Genomic DNA, 17,162 nt, shown 5'->3' with positions numbered 1-17,162 from the left:
ATATATATATATATAAAATAATTGCTATTATCTCTAAGTACTGAATTGCAAAAACAAGTTTCTAACCCTTATTATAACCCTTTAAAGTTAGATAGTTTGGGCAATGATTTTGAGGTGAGCTGAAGTGTAGCTCAGTGGTCAAGTACTTGCTACCATGTACAAAGTTCTGAATTCTATTTCCAATACTTGGGGGGGATGGAGATTTCTGACATAGACAACAAATATCATTGTTCTTCCTGCTCATGTCAGATTTTCTAAGATTCACCTTCTACATTCCTTCATAGTTAACTTTATTGATTATGCTCAACCTCATTTTAAAAGTTGTTTGTGAGCACATTACCTGTGCTGAAACCGTAACTATTTATAGACTTGTAAACTCTGCTGGGAGAGCTTAGAAAAATGACCAAACTTCCAGGTCACAGAAGCAGAGCTCACACAGGCAAGGAGCCAGCATTACCTTGCCTCACCTTTGGTCCCACCATCTGGAAGAAGAGGCTCCCCTAGAATACTAAGATCAACCAACATTACTAAGATTAAGTTGACTCAGGTTCTAAAGTTACTCAGTGCTCACTGATAAAATCTTTAAGCCTAAGTACCCCAACATCTAACCATTCCCTCAGTATCCTTTATTTCAATACCATTATCCTTCTGGTCTCCTACTTATAAACTTTTTGTCTGTTGTGTGGTTTCAGGTCCGCATACAGCTGGAAACCTCCCCCACATTCCTAGCTGTCCCAGTGGAAAAGGAACAAGGGTCTCATTGCATCTGTGGTGATGGGCGGCACACTGTGTCCTGGGAAGTAACTCCAAAGTCATTAGGTGAGGAACAGACTTCTGGAGTCTCTAATTCTCTACTCAAGGATTGTGTGTCTCAGGGTTACTTCCCTCAAGCCAAGACATCCAGAAGGTAGGAGGTCTGTGATTCTAGGATTCCTAGAAGGATACCCTCACTTCCTCACCTCCATCTCCACCTTATATTCTCAGTATCAGAGGCCTCTAGGTTATGTTGCTTTATTTCTGCTCTTATGTTTTTATGAAATATAAGCCTACAGAGCATTAAACATTTATAAATCTTGAAATCAGAAGCACAGAGGAAAGGAAAGATGGTACTTATCTCTACTGCTTTTTTGGTTTTGCTTTTTTAGGAAATGTGAATTTCACTGTGAGTGCAGAAGCACTGGAGTCTCAGGAGCTCTGTGGGAGTGAAGTGGCTATGGTCCCTAAATATGGAAAGAAAGACACAATCATCAAGCTACTGTTGGTTGAAGTAAGTGAACCTGTCAATTTGATAAGTCATACAAAAACAGCACTGAATCAGGTTAGGGAAGAAGAGATGGATAATATATAGTCCATAATAACATTCATACTACACATATTTGGATATAATTAATAATTATAATAATAATATATGATGGTTTCTTAAAATTTTTCTTCTCTATTCCTATCTACCTATCATCCCCATCTCAGTCTCTGTCTCATGTATGTGTGTGTGTGTGTGTCTGTCTGTCTGTCTAATCTGTCTGTCTCTCTCTCATAACATGTTTTCGGTATTTTTCCCTCATGCTGTCATCTATCAACGTGTCTCCTTCATAATGCTTATATTTAACTTGATAATATAATGCAGTTCAAATCCTTCTCTTTAGTATTCAAAATTCTGTTGTTTATCAGTACATATGCCCTGAGAGTCAGTTTATGATTATCTCTAACTTCTTTTTCTTTTCCCTAAAGCCTGAAGGACTAGAGAAGGAAGTAACATTCAACTCACTCCTTTGTCCCTCAGGTAAGAGTCAACTATTTTGATTAAAATAGCACTAAATACAGCTTGTATAATGTTTGAAGTCCAAAGAATTTTTGTATATTTTGTCCCTTTCACTGTGAGGTAAGACCTGATAACGTTTCTAATTCTGTAACTTTCCTAAGTACAAAGATTAATGCTTGCATAGTCTTTAACCTGATACTGAGATATATATAAAGATTGCTGGCATAACTTTTTAGATCTGCCTCTCCATCAGGGGGCAGCACTCCACCTGATCCCAGCTTTATTTCAAACTCTGCATGTGTGAGTCTTTTATTTTCTAATCCTCCATAGCCCTTTGCTGCAACCACAAGTTTGGCCTTGCTGATTATGGCACATTGCCTTTATTTTGCTGAAGTATATTCCTGCTGTACTTAATCTGATGAGAGTTTTTTCATGAAAGGATGTTGAATTTTGTCAAAGCTTTTACTTCATCCAATGAAATGATCATGTGTTTGTTCTCCCTTTTATTAAAGTGATATGTAACATTTATTGATTTGTTTTTGTTAAAATATACTTAGAGATAAATCACACTTGATCATGGCAAATGATACTGTTAATGAGTTGTTGAATTCAATTTGCTAGTAGATTTTTGAGGATTGTTACATCTATGTTCATAAAAGATACTGACTTACAATTTTCTTTTCTTGTAATACCTCTGTCTGGCATGGGTAGTGCTGTCGCATAAAAAGCTTTTGGAACAGAAACACATACATGGCACCAAGATCCATATGCTTTTCACCATGAGTTCTTTTTTTTTTTTTTAATTTCTGCCTGACTCATGTGGTCCAGCTGTAATATTATACCCTGGATTCCCAGGGAGGTGAAGCCAGAGTGGGCTCCCTGGAAAGCATCTTGGAATGCTAAGGGAGCTGGATAACTGCCTCTGATTCTTTTCCTCCTGTAGAAACCCCATGGACCCAGGGAAAACTTCTCCTCTAGTATTGTATCTACCTGGAGGAGAGAGTTGATGTGGTTAAAGTGAGATAATTCTTCTTATCCTTCTAATTTGGTTTTAATTCAACTCTGTGGACCACACAGTTTTCTCAGACTTATTTCCAAGTATCAGAGGTTTCAAAAAGATGTTCTTGTTTCCAGATATCTGCTCGTTCAACTTTCTGTGGAAAAGGCGGACATATGCTATAGTCTTAGTTTTAATGGAACTAAAGAAATCCCTTCTTTAGTTTACATTTATACTTCCAACAGTATACATTTCCATAATGTATACTTAATCATTAATTACCACCTTTTTGCAAAAAAGTTGTATTAAAAATATTTTGTTGTGGTTTTAAATTATATTTCCCTAATCACAAGTGAACATAAGCTTATTTTTGCATGTTTATAAATTGCCTTTATAACACTTGACCATTTGTGTTTTGAATATTTTAATTTTTTAGCCTTACTTGCATGACACTGGATTTTTTTATCAGTTGACTATATTGCATATATTTTCATTTATGTGGCTATTTTTAAAATTTTTCTTATGATATCTTATTTCTTATATACACCTTAAATATTATGAATAAGAGAAGATATATACCACACTTCTCTAATTTTCTTCTTCTTGTACTTCACCAAGATTAAAAACAGCATTAGATGTATGTTCATCACTAGCAATTATTTAATTTTAAATGAGTCAAAATGTTGTCCTTCTCTTGGTTATTTTTCTTTTCAGTTTGCTAATGATGTTTGTTGTCTCACAAAAGTTTCAATATTAACTTTATGATAAGGGATGCAATATGAAAGCAAATACTACACTTCTCTCATTTTCATCTTCACATAATCCACCAACATTTAGACAGAAACATATGTCCATCTTTAGTAATTATTTTATTTTCAAGAAGTCAAATGCTATTCATCTTCATCTCCTCATACCCATTTTTAGGTCTTCATAAAAATACTATATTCATTAAGGTGAAAATTGAAGAAAGAATATAAGATTATTGTAGAATTTGAGTGCTTTGGGGGAATTTTCCTTTGCTTATGTATATATACAGGTTTTGTTGGGGGATTTTTTTCCTTATACAATGCATTATTGATTAAGGAGGGTGAAGGCAGCCAAAAAAAAATAGATGATCTTATCATAGCCATAGGATGAACGCAACTGAACCACAACATTACAAGGGTCTTATCAATCTGTTTTGAAATGAAACTCTACATACAGGGGAAAAAAATGTGTTCAGGGATGAAATTCAGAATATCTTAGAATCCCAATAGCCATGTATAAGATGTTAAAGAAAACAGTTCTGCAAAAAAGAAGACCAAATTTTCAGGAATAATTTAGGAGTAAGTCATAGTTTTAACTGAGGGATCATAAAATATATATATTGCATCTTCAGAAACATATTGCAGAAATAGTTTCCCTATGACTGATTTGTTTCTTCCCTTAGGCGCTGAGGTATCTGAACAATTATCCCTGAAGTTGCCACCAAATGTAGTAGAGGAATCTGCCCGAGCCTCTGTCTCAGTATTGGGTGAGTTTCCAGTCCCTAAGTGAACTTGGATATTAACAGCTTCTACTATATTTCTTTTCCATAAATATTTATTTAAATTAATAGATATAATTTTAATGTTTTTCTTCTTTCCCTCTTTGGGTTTGTTTATTGCTTCCAATCATATTTCTATCTATGAAATACACCTTCCTAAAAATCCTAATTATTTTCAAGCACAGCTAATTACTGTTTTCCTTTTAATACTTCAGATAGACTATAATCTCTAAACTTTATGACTTCCCTCTCTCCCATTTCATAGGAGATATATTGGGCTCTGCAATGCAAAACACACAGAATCTCCTCCAGATGCCTTATGGTTGTGGAGAACAGAATATGGTTCTCTTTGCTCCTAACATCTATGTTCTGGATTATCTAAATGAAACACAGCAGCTGACTCCAGAGATCAAATCCAGAGCCATTGGCTATCTCAACACTGGTGAGTTACTGAATGAGTGAGTAGAAAGCTGACAATATTATTTCAATTTATTTCCCAGTACACTTGAATTACTTATCAATACTATGTATTATACATCAGTTTATCCTACCATGATTGCTACTATGGTATGAATACTCTGATGGTTAATTTCACAAAAACTATCCAATCTCCAATAAAATTTTTAGCACTCAAAACCTTCTAAAGTATGACAGAAATATTCAGCAAAAGGCACAAGAGAGGCCAAAGCATTTTAATAATGTCTCTAGCCTGTGAATACACATTTATCTGTCATATTGTTTCACTAACCTTCCATTCCAGGTTACCAAAGACAGTTAAACTACAAGCACCAAGATGGCTCTTATAGCACCTTTGGGGAGAAATATGGCAGGAACCAGGGCAACACCTGGTAAGTGAAGAGCAATTTTATGAGCTCTCATTTCTGTGCCAAATTTTTTCATATATTACCACATTTGTATTCACAGAAACCCTAGACATATACTAGCTAGATAAATACAGAAAAATTAGCAAAGTAACAAGCCAAAAATCTGATGTTTAAATACAATGTGTTAGACTTGTTCCCCAAATTTACCCTGTTGATAATATACATAGTGTTTGTTTCTAAATTGGCTCCCATAACCATGAGTTTTTAAATGACATTGTCAGTGAACATATTACTTCCAGATAAACCACGTTAACTCAATTTTTATTGTTTTCTTAGATCATGCTTATCTTGACTGAGAAAAATATCACTAAAAGGAGAAAAGAATTAAGGAGACTGTGATATGAGACATTATCCTTTAAATCCCTTAGGCAAAAACCAGTTAAAAGTTATTACATAAAAAAGCTGATTATAGAAGATTCTTTCAGGTATAGAAGAAAATCTCTGAAGAAAAGAGAGATCTAAAACCCTTCCTCCTGAAGTAACTAAGAAAAATAAGTAAGTTAGAAATGCTTAGACTTCCTGTGGCAAATACCAGACCTATAGGAAATATGAGACCTACAGATACTAGGAGACTAAAGGAGAGAGGAATTCAAAGTACACAAAAATTCCTGTTATGTTACTCTTCTATGTAGAGAAGTGTCATAGGAAGCCTATTGTTGGTATGTGGTTATAAAATCCTTCTGACAATATAATATCATCATCACTTGCTCCCCCACAGGCTCACAGCCTTTGTACTGAAGACTTTTGCCCAGGCTCGAAAATATATCTTCATTGATGAAACACACATTACCCAAGCCCTCACCTGGCTCTCCCAGAAGCAGAAGGACAATGGCTGCTTCAGGAGCTCTGGGTCACTGCTCAACAATGCCATAAAGGTGAATCATTCCAGGGCTAGTTTTGATGTGTCCATTAGGATATCTGTAAGGGTGAAGAAAAGAAGTGACAATGTAGAAATTCCTGACAGAAGTCATCCAAGGAAAATAAAACCTGGATAACACCAAGAAAGAGGGAATGGAACTTAGAATTTTTGTGATACTTTAGGTCATTGGGGATGGATATGAATAAAAATAAATTCCATGACACAGCTCAATAGAACAAGCTGTTCAATGAGATTCTGAAAAGTTAAATATTCAAGTCTTTTCCTTTTCCATATTCACAGGGAGGAGTAGAAGATGAAGTCACCCTCTCTGCCTATATCACCATAGCCCTTCTGGAGATTCCACTCCCAGTCACTGTAGGTACCACCTCATTTCCCTGGTAAAGAGTAGTTCTGCATGCAACAAAACCCCTTACCTGCTCTCTGAAACACTAACCTACCGAAACCCAACTGTCAGCCTTTCATCTAAGCAGTGTCAATGACTTCCAGACCAACAGAGAATTTGGCCAATCTATTAAGACAGACTTGTACTTTCCCAGTCATGCCTCTGGGCTATATCCCCCTTTAGGATTTTTCTCCGGAGAATCCTAAAGATATGGTCTATGTTTCTGGGCTTGCATAGGTAAGAATAGCACCCTGGCACAGTCACACATGCCTGTAATCCCAGCTACTTAGGAGTGGAGGCAGGAGGATCATAAGTTTCAGGACAGGCTAGGCAAATCAGCAAGACCCTGTCTCAAAACAAAACAATTTTTAAGTCTTGGGGCTGTAGTTCAGTGGTCAAACACCCCTGAGTTCAATCCTCAGTACCACAAAAAATGTATATGTGTATATGTGTGTATATGAGAATGGCAGAGCAAAATCTATTCTTTCAATATCCATTAGAATGAGGAACAGATGAACAAATGTATTCAAAAAACTTCTTTGTCTCCTGTGTCACAAACTGTGTGATAACCTGGGAATGCTAGCACCCCTCTTCACATAGTTTAGTTTTACTTTTTGTTCTCCTATCACAGCATCCTGTTGTCCGCAATGCCTTGTTTTGCCTGGATTCAGCCTGGAAGTCAGCAAAGGAAGGAGCCCATGGCACCCATGTCTACACCAAGGCACTTTTGGCCTATGCATTTGCCCTGGCAGATAACCAGGACAAGAGGAAAGAAGTACTGAACTCACTTGATGAGGAAGCTGTAAAAGAAGGTGAGAGAACACATTATATCTTTCTCTCATCCCACATTCTCTGTATCAAGAACTACATTACAAAACTTCCCTACTCCTACCTCTTATGATCCTTATCCCCCTCTTCTTTTATCTACACTTTATATAAATATAAATATATATATATATACACATATATGTATTCCACATCATATTTATATATATTCCACATCATATTTTTATAAGATTCAGGATACCTTAATAAAATCAGACATCAAAATATAAGAGATGATAGATTTAGTAGTGAGAAGTTTGGCCTCTGGAGACTAGCTTCAAAGTATCTTATGTATGTGATCATGGGCAAGTCAGCTACTTGTCTGTTTCAGTTCCTTCATCAGTAGAATGAGGCTAATAATATAATTTATCTCATAAGATTGTTGTAGTAAATAAATGAATACGTGGAAAACACTAGTAGAATATATGGCCAAGAGAATTCTATAAAAGTACTAGCTATTATTACAAAGATATCAGTTCCTTATACCCAACCCTTACACAATGCCATCATATCATCTTAAACATAAGGAAAGATTCATGGACTTGCCCCATGAACAAATTCTGATATTTTAATCTGATTTCACAATATCAATAATGTTGACCAATCTATTCATATTCACAAAATTCTTCTACATATACTGTGGTCTATATGAGGTATTAAAGAAATAGAAAATAAAATGCAGATATTAAAATGGCCAGTAAAATGTATTATACCTTTGTCTTTTAGCAGTGTACTTTAATATTTGGTAAATGTTTCAGATATACCAAGAAAAGCATAAAGAATATTTAGAAACACCCATATAACTCCCTCCCAGTGTAAGAAATAAAGTATTACCAATGCAGAAAAAAAAAGTCCCTATGTTACCACTTCTACTATCAGACGTTGTCATTATCCTGAATTTTTCATTACAATTTTCATGGATTTCTTTATATTTCTGCTACATATTTCTAAGTAATATTATAATTTTCACATTTCACACCTTTAGATATGCAGTAAATTACATTTAAGTAGCTAATTTTATGTTTGTTCATCTTTTATTTTTTAAGTTCAACATTATACTAATGTCAATCTCCACACATGTCCCTGTAACTTTAGTTCATTACTTTTCACTGCTGTACAATATATTATAATATATAATTAGGTTATAATTTATATGTTGAGTTTCTCCTCATGAATCCTTTGTTACCTTTTGCTATTACAAACAACACTACAGTGAATATTCAGGTGTTTATCTCATTGTACATGTGTTTCCCAAAATTATACTTTGATCATAAGCTAAACACACTTTCTCCATTTCTGAATATTGCCAAATGGCTCCAAAAAGGAGCAGTCAACATCCCATAGTAGTGAACATCAGCTCCCACTGCTCCCAATGTTTCACACCCATGTGGTATTTCATGTAGTAGTTCAATTTTTAGTATTTTAAGGATTAATTTTTTTTTCTTTTTATATCTAATGAGTGTGAACTGTATTATTTCATGTGATCTGTGATACTCACAAGAAACCTCTAAGGACAGGCCTGACAAAAATCTTGACATATTCTAGATATGGTTTAAACAACATCAGAAATAGGAAATAGCCACGACCAGTGAGAGAACTTGCTCTGCCATCCCAACTGTAGTAACTATTTCAAAGTACAGATGGCAAAAGGTTCTGACTCTGGCAACATTAGCTGCCTTAACTTGGTTGAAACACACCAAGTTCATATTTTCATTGAGGGGAACGTGTCTCTATGAGGTTTGAAATATTACAATCAGAAAGAAACCCTCTCTTCAGCTCCAATTTGGATACTTTCATCTTAAAATAAATATGAATATTTAGTCACTTATGAGTATCTATTTCTCCCACCCAGATAATACTATCCACTGGACACGGCCTCAGAAACCCAAGGCACCACAGGGACTTTTGTATCAACCCCAGGCTCCCTCTGCTGAGGTAGAGATGACGGCCTATGTGCTCCTCACTCTCCTCACAGTCCAGCCGGCCCCGACCTCAAAGGACCTGACTTCTGCAGTGCCCATTGTAAAGTGGATCACAAAGCAACAGAATTCCCATGGTGGTTTCTCCTCCACCCAGGTTGGTTATTTGCCAGAATCTTCAATTAACCTTCAAGTAGAAAAAGACAAACACAGGAGAAAAAAATGAAAATGAAAATACCTTGAAAGATTGTCAGTATATAGGCATAATTATATAAGTCAAAGATGACTAAGAAGAAAATGCATAGAATTCTGGCACCCTGTCCCTGTGTTATCACAGTCTCCTGTTTTCAAAACTCTGCCTCCCTAAAGTAGTGGTGTGGCATCAGCAGAACAAGGGGGAAGTCTCCTACCAACTCTTCTCCAGTTTTAGGAATCCCTTCAAAACTGTTCACGGGAACTCTAAATACAATAATCTTGCCTTGAGAATCTCCATTTTCAGGTCCTCTGACACATTTCATGCCCCCATCTGCCTCTTTGTACACATTCATTCTTAGAAGCATAAGGAATTGTTTTTACCCATCCAACTTCCTAAGTCTAACTATATAACCATGTATCTAAACATGAAGATGAGATAACATCTCAAAACAAGGAAGCCATATATCTGGATGGGGCTAGGCTTTTTTTTTTTTAATAATACCCACCTTACAAGAACTACCAAGGAGTCCTATAAGAACTACCTTCATCCTTCCAAGGGCAGTGCCCTCAATGACTTAAGGACCTCCCACTAGGCCTCACCTCTTAAAAGATTCCACCACCTCTCAATTTCACCACTCTGAGGACCAGACATTCAACACGTGAACCCAAAAGGACAAACCATTTCCAAACCATGGCAATATCTAAGTGGGTTCTCCCACTCCTCTTTCAGGACACAGTGGTGACTCTCCATGCTTTGTCCAAATATGGAGCAGCTACTTTTACTAGGACTGGGAAAGCTGCACAAGTCACCATCCAGTCTTCAGGGACATTTTCCTCAAAATTCCAAGTGGACAACAACAACCGCCTGTTACTACAGCGGGTCTCCTTACCAACAGTGCCTGGGGAATACAGTGCAAGAGTGACGGGAGAAGGATGTGTCTACCTCCAGGTGAGACTCTCAGGGTAAAGGAGGACAAGGGTTTACACAGTATCTGTTATCACCCAAAAACCCTAGCTCAGCAAACCATGGAGGCAAATCAGAACTGAGGAAGATGATGGGAATTCTGATAAGAGGAAAAAAGAGATTCTGTCTTTAATATTCCACAGACATCCTTGAAATACAATATTCTCCCAGACAAGGAAGACTTCCCATTTGCTTTAGAGGTACTGACTCTTCCCCAAACTTGTGATGGACCCAAAAGCCACACCACCTTCCAGATCTCAATGAATATCAGGTAAGATTTTTTGACTATATCACCTAATTCTAGGAGTAACAACCAGTCTTCTTACCTGGACTCCTCTTCAAGCTAAACATTGTGACAGTAAGTGCTCACACTGCATTTATTTAAAAGGTAATATATTCTTTTATGTTGATGCAATAGAATTTCTTGGTGATGAAGTTTAAATTGTCCATCCCCTGCCTCTAGGACCTATTATTGTCTAATGTTACTTAAAAGTTAATGTTTCTCCTCAATAAAAAAAAAAGAATATCACATTACCTATGACCTGAATTCCTTCAATCTAATGAAATCCTGAAATCCTGTTGTACTTGATATAGTTATGGCAAAGAGAGAATTCTTGCAAAGCTTGAATAGGAGAAAAGAGTGAATCTTTGGTTGCAATTCCAACGAGCAATAAATAAATCTCAAGTTACATAGAATACAATCAATTTGGGAGGGAAAAATATTTATATACATTTAAATAGCTACCAACCTCAAAAAAAAGTATCTGTCTGTAAGAATATTATAATTTGGCTGGGAAAAGATTAAGATAAGTGTATGTAATAAACAACTGGCATAGATTAGAGGCCCCCAGTCAAAGAATCACTTGTGGTGCTTTCTTAAAACACAGATCCTCAGAATCCACACATTTGAAATTCTGATTCAATCAGTTCTGGAGTAGGGCTGGTCTCTATAGCTATAACAGGTCCTATTAAAAATTCTTATGCACTACCACTTTTCTAACCATTGGGATGGCATACTTGGGAGGATTTAATGTGTACCTTGTAGAGTACTTAATATGACACAGAAAAACGGGAATATTTAATAACATAGAAAACCCTAATCCCTTCCTTTGCTGGGTTCTCAGATACACTGGGAGTCGTCCTGCCTCCAACATGGTCATTGCTGATGTAAAGATGGTTTCTGGCTTCATCCCCCTGAAACCAACAGTGAAAATGGTAGGTTTATTATAAGCCCAGGATACTCTGTTCTATTTAATGTTTTATGTATCCCTACACCAAGAAAATACTGTTATTGAAACAATATTAAATCAACCTCTATCAATGATTTATATTATCTCCAGACTCACAATTACAATTTGGCATGTTTGTATGAGTTCCCACCAAGTGCTGAGTATTCTGTCAGAAGTCATGATGGCTAAGGTAAAAAATATCATAGGTTCCTGCTTGCACAGAGCTTAGAATCTTAATGCACATGAACATGAACCCAAGAAAAAACATGAAAATGACTTACATGAACTATCATAAATATTACAGCAGTTAAGAGAAGAGATTGCTCTAAGTCAAACAAAACAAAAAATTTCCATCACAAATAAACAATATGAAATAGGAGTAATTCCCAAGTTTAGGCTATTTAGTTCCTTTCAGATAAATCAATTTTACCATGGGTCATGTGCCATACTACTATTAAACTCTTCAGCCAAATTACCTTTAATTTTTATTTTTCCTACATGTTTTTACTTACAAAAAGCATTTGAAGGAATTCGGAATAAGAATTTTCCCCCCTCTGGATCCTCTAGGGGTTTCATTTATTTTATTAACATTGTGTTATTTTAATTTTCTTCAGCTTGAAAGACTGAACCATGTGAACCGGACTGAAGTCAGCAACAATCATGTCTTGATTTACCTGGATAAGGTGAGAGCCCTGCCAGTGTAGCTGAAAAAAATATAATAAAAATCCTTCTAAAGATGTTGTCCTGGAAGTAAGTTCATGCGTTTTGTAGACATCCCTTCTAAACTAGAAATCTGAGAACTCAAATGAATGTTTTTCTTCTCTTTTATTTAAACCTGGGATTATGAGTAGAAGTAGCTTATTCTAATATTTGGATATAAATATTTCTTGAACCCTATAAGCAAGGGATTTTCTACAAAATGTTTTCATTATGTCCACAAGTTATTTTGAAGATACTGGATAATGTAAGGAAGTAACCAATTGCAATTAGTCAATTATTATATCAGCATCCCCATCAACAATATAAAGGGAAAAACACTGTCAATCTCAGCTAGACTTGGATCATAAAATAATAAAAACCAATAATAATAAAGATAATGATAATCAGTTCACCAATGAACCAATGTGATTTTATAGATAGGTATGGCAACATAGTTTATGCATGCCTATATTGATAGGAATCACACTTTGCAAAATCATTATTAAAAACAAACTTAAAACAAACCAGCAGTGGTATGTTATTTACATACCTCTTCAAGTCTACACAAGTACTTCCAAAAAATGGAAAAGCAAAACTATACCAAATCTTTGAATAGTTAAAAAAAAAAAGACTTAGCCAGTTAACCAACAAAAAGCATATAGTATTTCCCCCATGCACAGAGCCACATTATGGCACTGATGGAAGTTATATAAATTGTGTTCAGTATTTAAGAAATGTTTTGGCAAATTTCCCTTCTAGTCTAAGGACTTTTGTACAATTAAGGATCTTGTAGTATGCAGTTAGTTGATAAAGGGGTTTTTCCCCCAAAAAAAGCAGATGAATGCTTATTCATCCAAGGAGAAAAGAAAACTTCCTGGAAAGTCCATTTAACTCTCTTTTGCTTTATAGGTGTCAAATCAGACACTGAACTTGTCCTTCACAGTTCTGCAAGATATTCCAGTAAGAGATCTGAAACCAGCCATAGTGAAAGTCTATGATTACTATGAGACAGGTAAGTGTGGGCAACTTTCACATAGAAATTAAAATTCCTCATCAGAAACATAGGTTTAAAAATGTATAGGGGTGATTTATTACATTAAATTCTCTTTATCACTTCATTTTGTCTCCAAATTTGATTCTCCCCTTTTTGTCTTTGATACATACAAAATATAAGGTAGTAAGTAGTGCATCAAGTGAATGACATTGACATTTCTATGTGGTGCTGAGGATCGAACCCAGGCCGCATGCATGCCAGGCGAGCGCGCTACCGCTTGAGCCACATCCCCAGCCCGACATTGACATTTCTGATACAATGAAGTTCTTCCAACAGCAAAGATTCTTTCACTGACTTCATATAATGTTTGTTTTTTCAGATGAGTTTGCAATTGCTGAGTACAGTGCTCCTTGCAGCAAAGGTAAATGATTCATATTCCTTCAAAATGAAGTCAGAATTTCTCTAGTTTGTCTCCCAAATCTCTTCCTTCATAAAATTCTGGCTAAATATTCTTCATAGGTATTATATGGCTCACACTGTGTATTGTTGCAGAAAAACATGCATTTGAGAAGAACCAAGAACTCTGTCAAATCTCAGATGGCTTAGAAGGCTGCTTATAGGATAATTATATATAAGAGATTTCATTTCCTACTAATTGGGTTTCCTTAGGCACTATGATGCTCAAATTTAAGGAAAGGAATGTTTTCTCTTCATGGAAATCCGAGTTTATCTTAATTTACTTTTCTTTCTACTATCACAGATCATGGAAATGCCTGAGAACTACGTGAACAAAAAGTACTTTGCTATATAGTCTCTGTTCATAGGACTTCACAGTAAAGAAACTCTTCTTGCATCTTCAAAGATTTGATAAATAAACATTTTTCTTATCAGTTTCTATCATTACTTCCTCACTCATTCAATAATCATTTCTCCCATTTACAGGATTCCAAATAGAAACCTGAGACAAAAATTAACAGCAATCAATGGCTGAGTGAGTTCAGAATATGATAAAACTTAGCAATGTTGGTCTGAGTAAGCTTCACATAGGAGAAAGAAAAAAGTGTTGGATTATATATGAGGAGAATTCATTGTGTGTTTGGTTATAGAAATGCCTGAAGGGAAAAAAAAAGAAATGCCTGAAGGAAAAAACAATGAGTGTATTTTTATGAGAAAATAAAAAGACAGACTTGACTAAAGGAGACTTTTTACAATAAAGGGAAGTAAGTAAAATACAAAATTGGGTAGGTTATATTGGAAAGCAGCATAAAAAATCAGATCCTGACCTGCATGGGGGTTACGTGTCCTAAGTTAGACCAGAATCTGCCAACTGCTAAGGGTGACCAGCTTTGGGTATCAGATTCAATAATGGACAACAGACTAAAAATGTTGAAGTTATAAATGTATAAGCAAGTTTTCTCAGAAAAGAGAATATATATGTTATGGTACAAAGTCAAATAGGAGTGTTATATTAGGCCTTCTTCTGGAAATTTGAATCAGGATTAAAGCACAGATACAAAGTGTTCAGCTACAAAGATGTTTAGATACAAAAATCAGAGCTCCCAAAATCCAAAATCTCATGTTTATTTAAGATATCTTATTTCCTTTGCAGTCAATACTAAAATCATCTATTATATGAAAGTAGAAGCAGAAGCTTCCAGTAATTTTAAAGAAAGAGTGAAAAAGAAGGTAAGAAGGGAGATTCAGAGCATGATACTTTCTAGGGGCAGTCCTAGAATCCAAGCTTTCATTTGGCACTAAACTGAAAATATTGAGTTTGGCAGAAGGTGTAGGTAATATTCCCTAAGAACTTCAAAGAACTCTGAAGTTCAAGCAATATTTAGTTCTGTTTCCAGACTGAGCCAAAATTAAAAAGTAGAATTTATCTCAGTCCACTGGTGATTCCTTTATATGGTTTCTTTACATGGTTGTGGTAGGCAGTAAGCCCTATACCCTCATTCCTTACAATGAATATATTACACTACAGGGCAAAAAAAAAATTTGCAGTTGGATCTTAAACAGGGAAAATGTTGTGTATTATCCAAGAGAATCCAGTGCAATCACATGAGCCATTAGAAGATAGAGAGATTCACTAATTGGAAAGTCAGAGAGATTTGATGCACAAAAAAGACTGGACATGTTGTTGACTTAAGGATAAAAGGAAATATATGTCAAGAAAGCAGTGACCTCAGTTCTTAAACAGCAAGAAACTAAGTTCTACCAACAACCAAAGAGATTAAAAGATAACTACAGGCAGCTAGAAGCTAGAAACCATAGCCCAAGTAGACCCTAGTAAAGTGAATATTTTACTAAACCCTAGTAAAGTGAATTCAGTCACATTGTGTCAAACCTCTATGTTGGATAAGTGCTTGCTGTTTTAAGCACATAATTTTTAAAAAAATTATTCTAATTTGTTATATATGACATCAGAATGCATTACAAGTCATATTATACATATAGAGCACAATTTTTCATATCTCTGATTGAATACAAAGTATAGTCACACCATTCATTGTGGGGACAAGTGCATGGAGTACTGCATACATGGCATACATTACAGACATCTGAGTGGCAGGCCACTCCCCTCGTGCTATGCGTGTGAGTGGCAGGGCACCCGTAGACACAGCAGTGGGCGTGAGCTGCGTTTTGCAGTCCCTGTGCTTCCCTATGGCCTGCTCTTCCATTGGTCACTGCAAGGACAGCAAGCCAGAAATTTTATTGGTGGCTGCCTGTAATCTGCTTAACTATGCCTGAGTATATATACATGGTAACTGCGCAATAAAATCAGACCTGCTTCCTGCTTGGTCTCCAGAGGTCTTAATTAGTGACTCCGCAGCCACACTCTCCTCCACCCTGTTCCGTGAACTTCCTCGCTGGATGCCTGAGAGCTCACACAATTCATGTCTTCATACGTGTACTTAGGGTAATGATGTCCATCTCATTCCACCATCTTTCCTACCCCCATGCCCCCTCCCTTCCCCTCTCACCCCTTTGCCCTATCTAGAGTTCTTCTAATCCTCCCATGCTCCCAACCTCACTATGAATTAGCCGCCTTATATAAAAAAAAAAACATTCGGCATTTGGTTTGGGGGGATTGACTAATTTCACTTAGCATTATCTTCTCCAACTCCATTTACCTGCAAATGCCATGATTTTATTCTCTTTTAATGCTGAATAATATTCCATTGTGTATATATACCACATTTTCTTTATCCATCCATCTACTGAACGGCATCTAGGTTAGTTCCACAGTTAAGCTTTTGTGAATTGTGCTGCATTAAACATTGATATGGCTGTGTCCCTGTAGTATGCTGTTTTTAAATCTTTTGGGTGTAGACCAAGGAGTGAGATAGCTGGGTCAAATGGTGGTTCCATTCCCAGTTTTCCAAAGAATCTCCATACTGCTTTCCATATTGGCTGCACCATTTTGCAGTCCAACCAAGCAATGTGTGAGTGGACATTCCCCCCATATTCTCACCAACACTTATTGTTGTCTGTATACTTAATAGGTGCCATTCTGACTGGAGTGAACATTTGACAAAATACAGCACCCCTTCATGTTCAAGACACTAGAAAAACTAGGGATAACAGGAACATATCTCAACAGTGTCAAAGCTATCTATGCTATCTATGCTAAGCTCCAGGCCAACATCATTCTAAATGGAGAAAAATTGAAGGCATTCCCTCTAAAAATTGTAACAAGGCAGGGATGCACTCTTTCACCACTTCTATTTAACATAATTCTTGAAACACTGGCCAGAGCAATTAGACAAAATGAAATTAAAGGGATACACATAGGAAAAGAAAAACTCAAATTGGCACTATTTGCCAATGAAACGATTTTTACCAAGAAGACCCAAAAAATTCCACCAGAAAACTTCTAGAACTAGTAAATGAATTCAGCAAAGCAGCA

At 36.1% G+C, this 17,162-nt stretch overlaps 1 protein-coding gene across 1 annotated transcript in view; it reads left to right on the top strand.

Annotated features, from left to right (window-relative positions):
- Window positions 1–14,147, top strand: part of A2m (alpha-2-macroglobulin) — a 41,360-nt gene extending 27,213 nt beyond the window's left edge. Inside the window, exons 20-36 of the mRNA XM_015506566.2 lie at window positions 693–819; window positions 1,146–1,267; window positions 1,729–1,780; window positions 4,186–4,269; window positions 4,547–4,723; window positions 5,042–5,129; window positions 5,884–6,040; window positions 6,325–6,399; window positions 7,059–7,239; window positions 9,105–9,328; window positions 10,097–10,315; window positions 10,474–10,601; window positions 11,455–11,545; window positions 12,174–12,242; window positions 13,168–13,270; window positions 13,632–13,673; window positions 14,013–14,147. Of these exons, the coding sequence (XP_015362052.1) occupies window positions 693–819; window positions 1,146–1,267; window positions 1,729–1,780; window positions 4,186–4,269; window positions 4,547–4,723; window positions 5,042–5,129; window positions 5,884–6,040; window positions 6,325–6,399; window positions 7,059–7,239; window positions 9,105–9,328; window positions 10,097–10,315; window positions 10,474–10,601; window positions 11,455–11,545; window positions 12,174–12,242; window positions 13,168–13,270; window positions 13,632–13,673; window positions 14,013–14,029 (1,956 nt within the window). The 3' untranslated portion in view covers window positions 14,030–14,147. The remainder of the gene's footprint in view (window positions 1–692; window positions 820–1,145; window positions 1,268–1,728; window positions 1,781–4,185; window positions 4,270–4,546; window positions 4,724–5,041; window positions 5,130–5,883; window positions 6,041–6,324; window positions 6,400–7,058; window positions 7,240–9,104; window positions 9,329–10,096; window positions 10,316–10,473; window positions 10,602–11,454; window positions 11,546–12,173; window positions 12,243–13,167; window positions 13,271–13,631; window positions 13,674–14,012) is intronic.
- The last annotated feature ends 3,015 nt before the right edge of the window (window positions 14,148–17,162 follow it).

This window comes from Marmota marmota, unplaced genomic scaffold, assembly GCF_001458135.2.
Source record: "Marmota marmota marmota unplaced genomic scaffold, marMar, whole genome shotgun sequence".
Lineage (NCBI taxonomy): Eukaryota > Metazoa > Chordata > Mammalia > Rodentia > Sciuridae > Marmota > Marmota marmota.
This window is presented reverse-complemented; position numbering and strand designations above follow the sequence as displayed.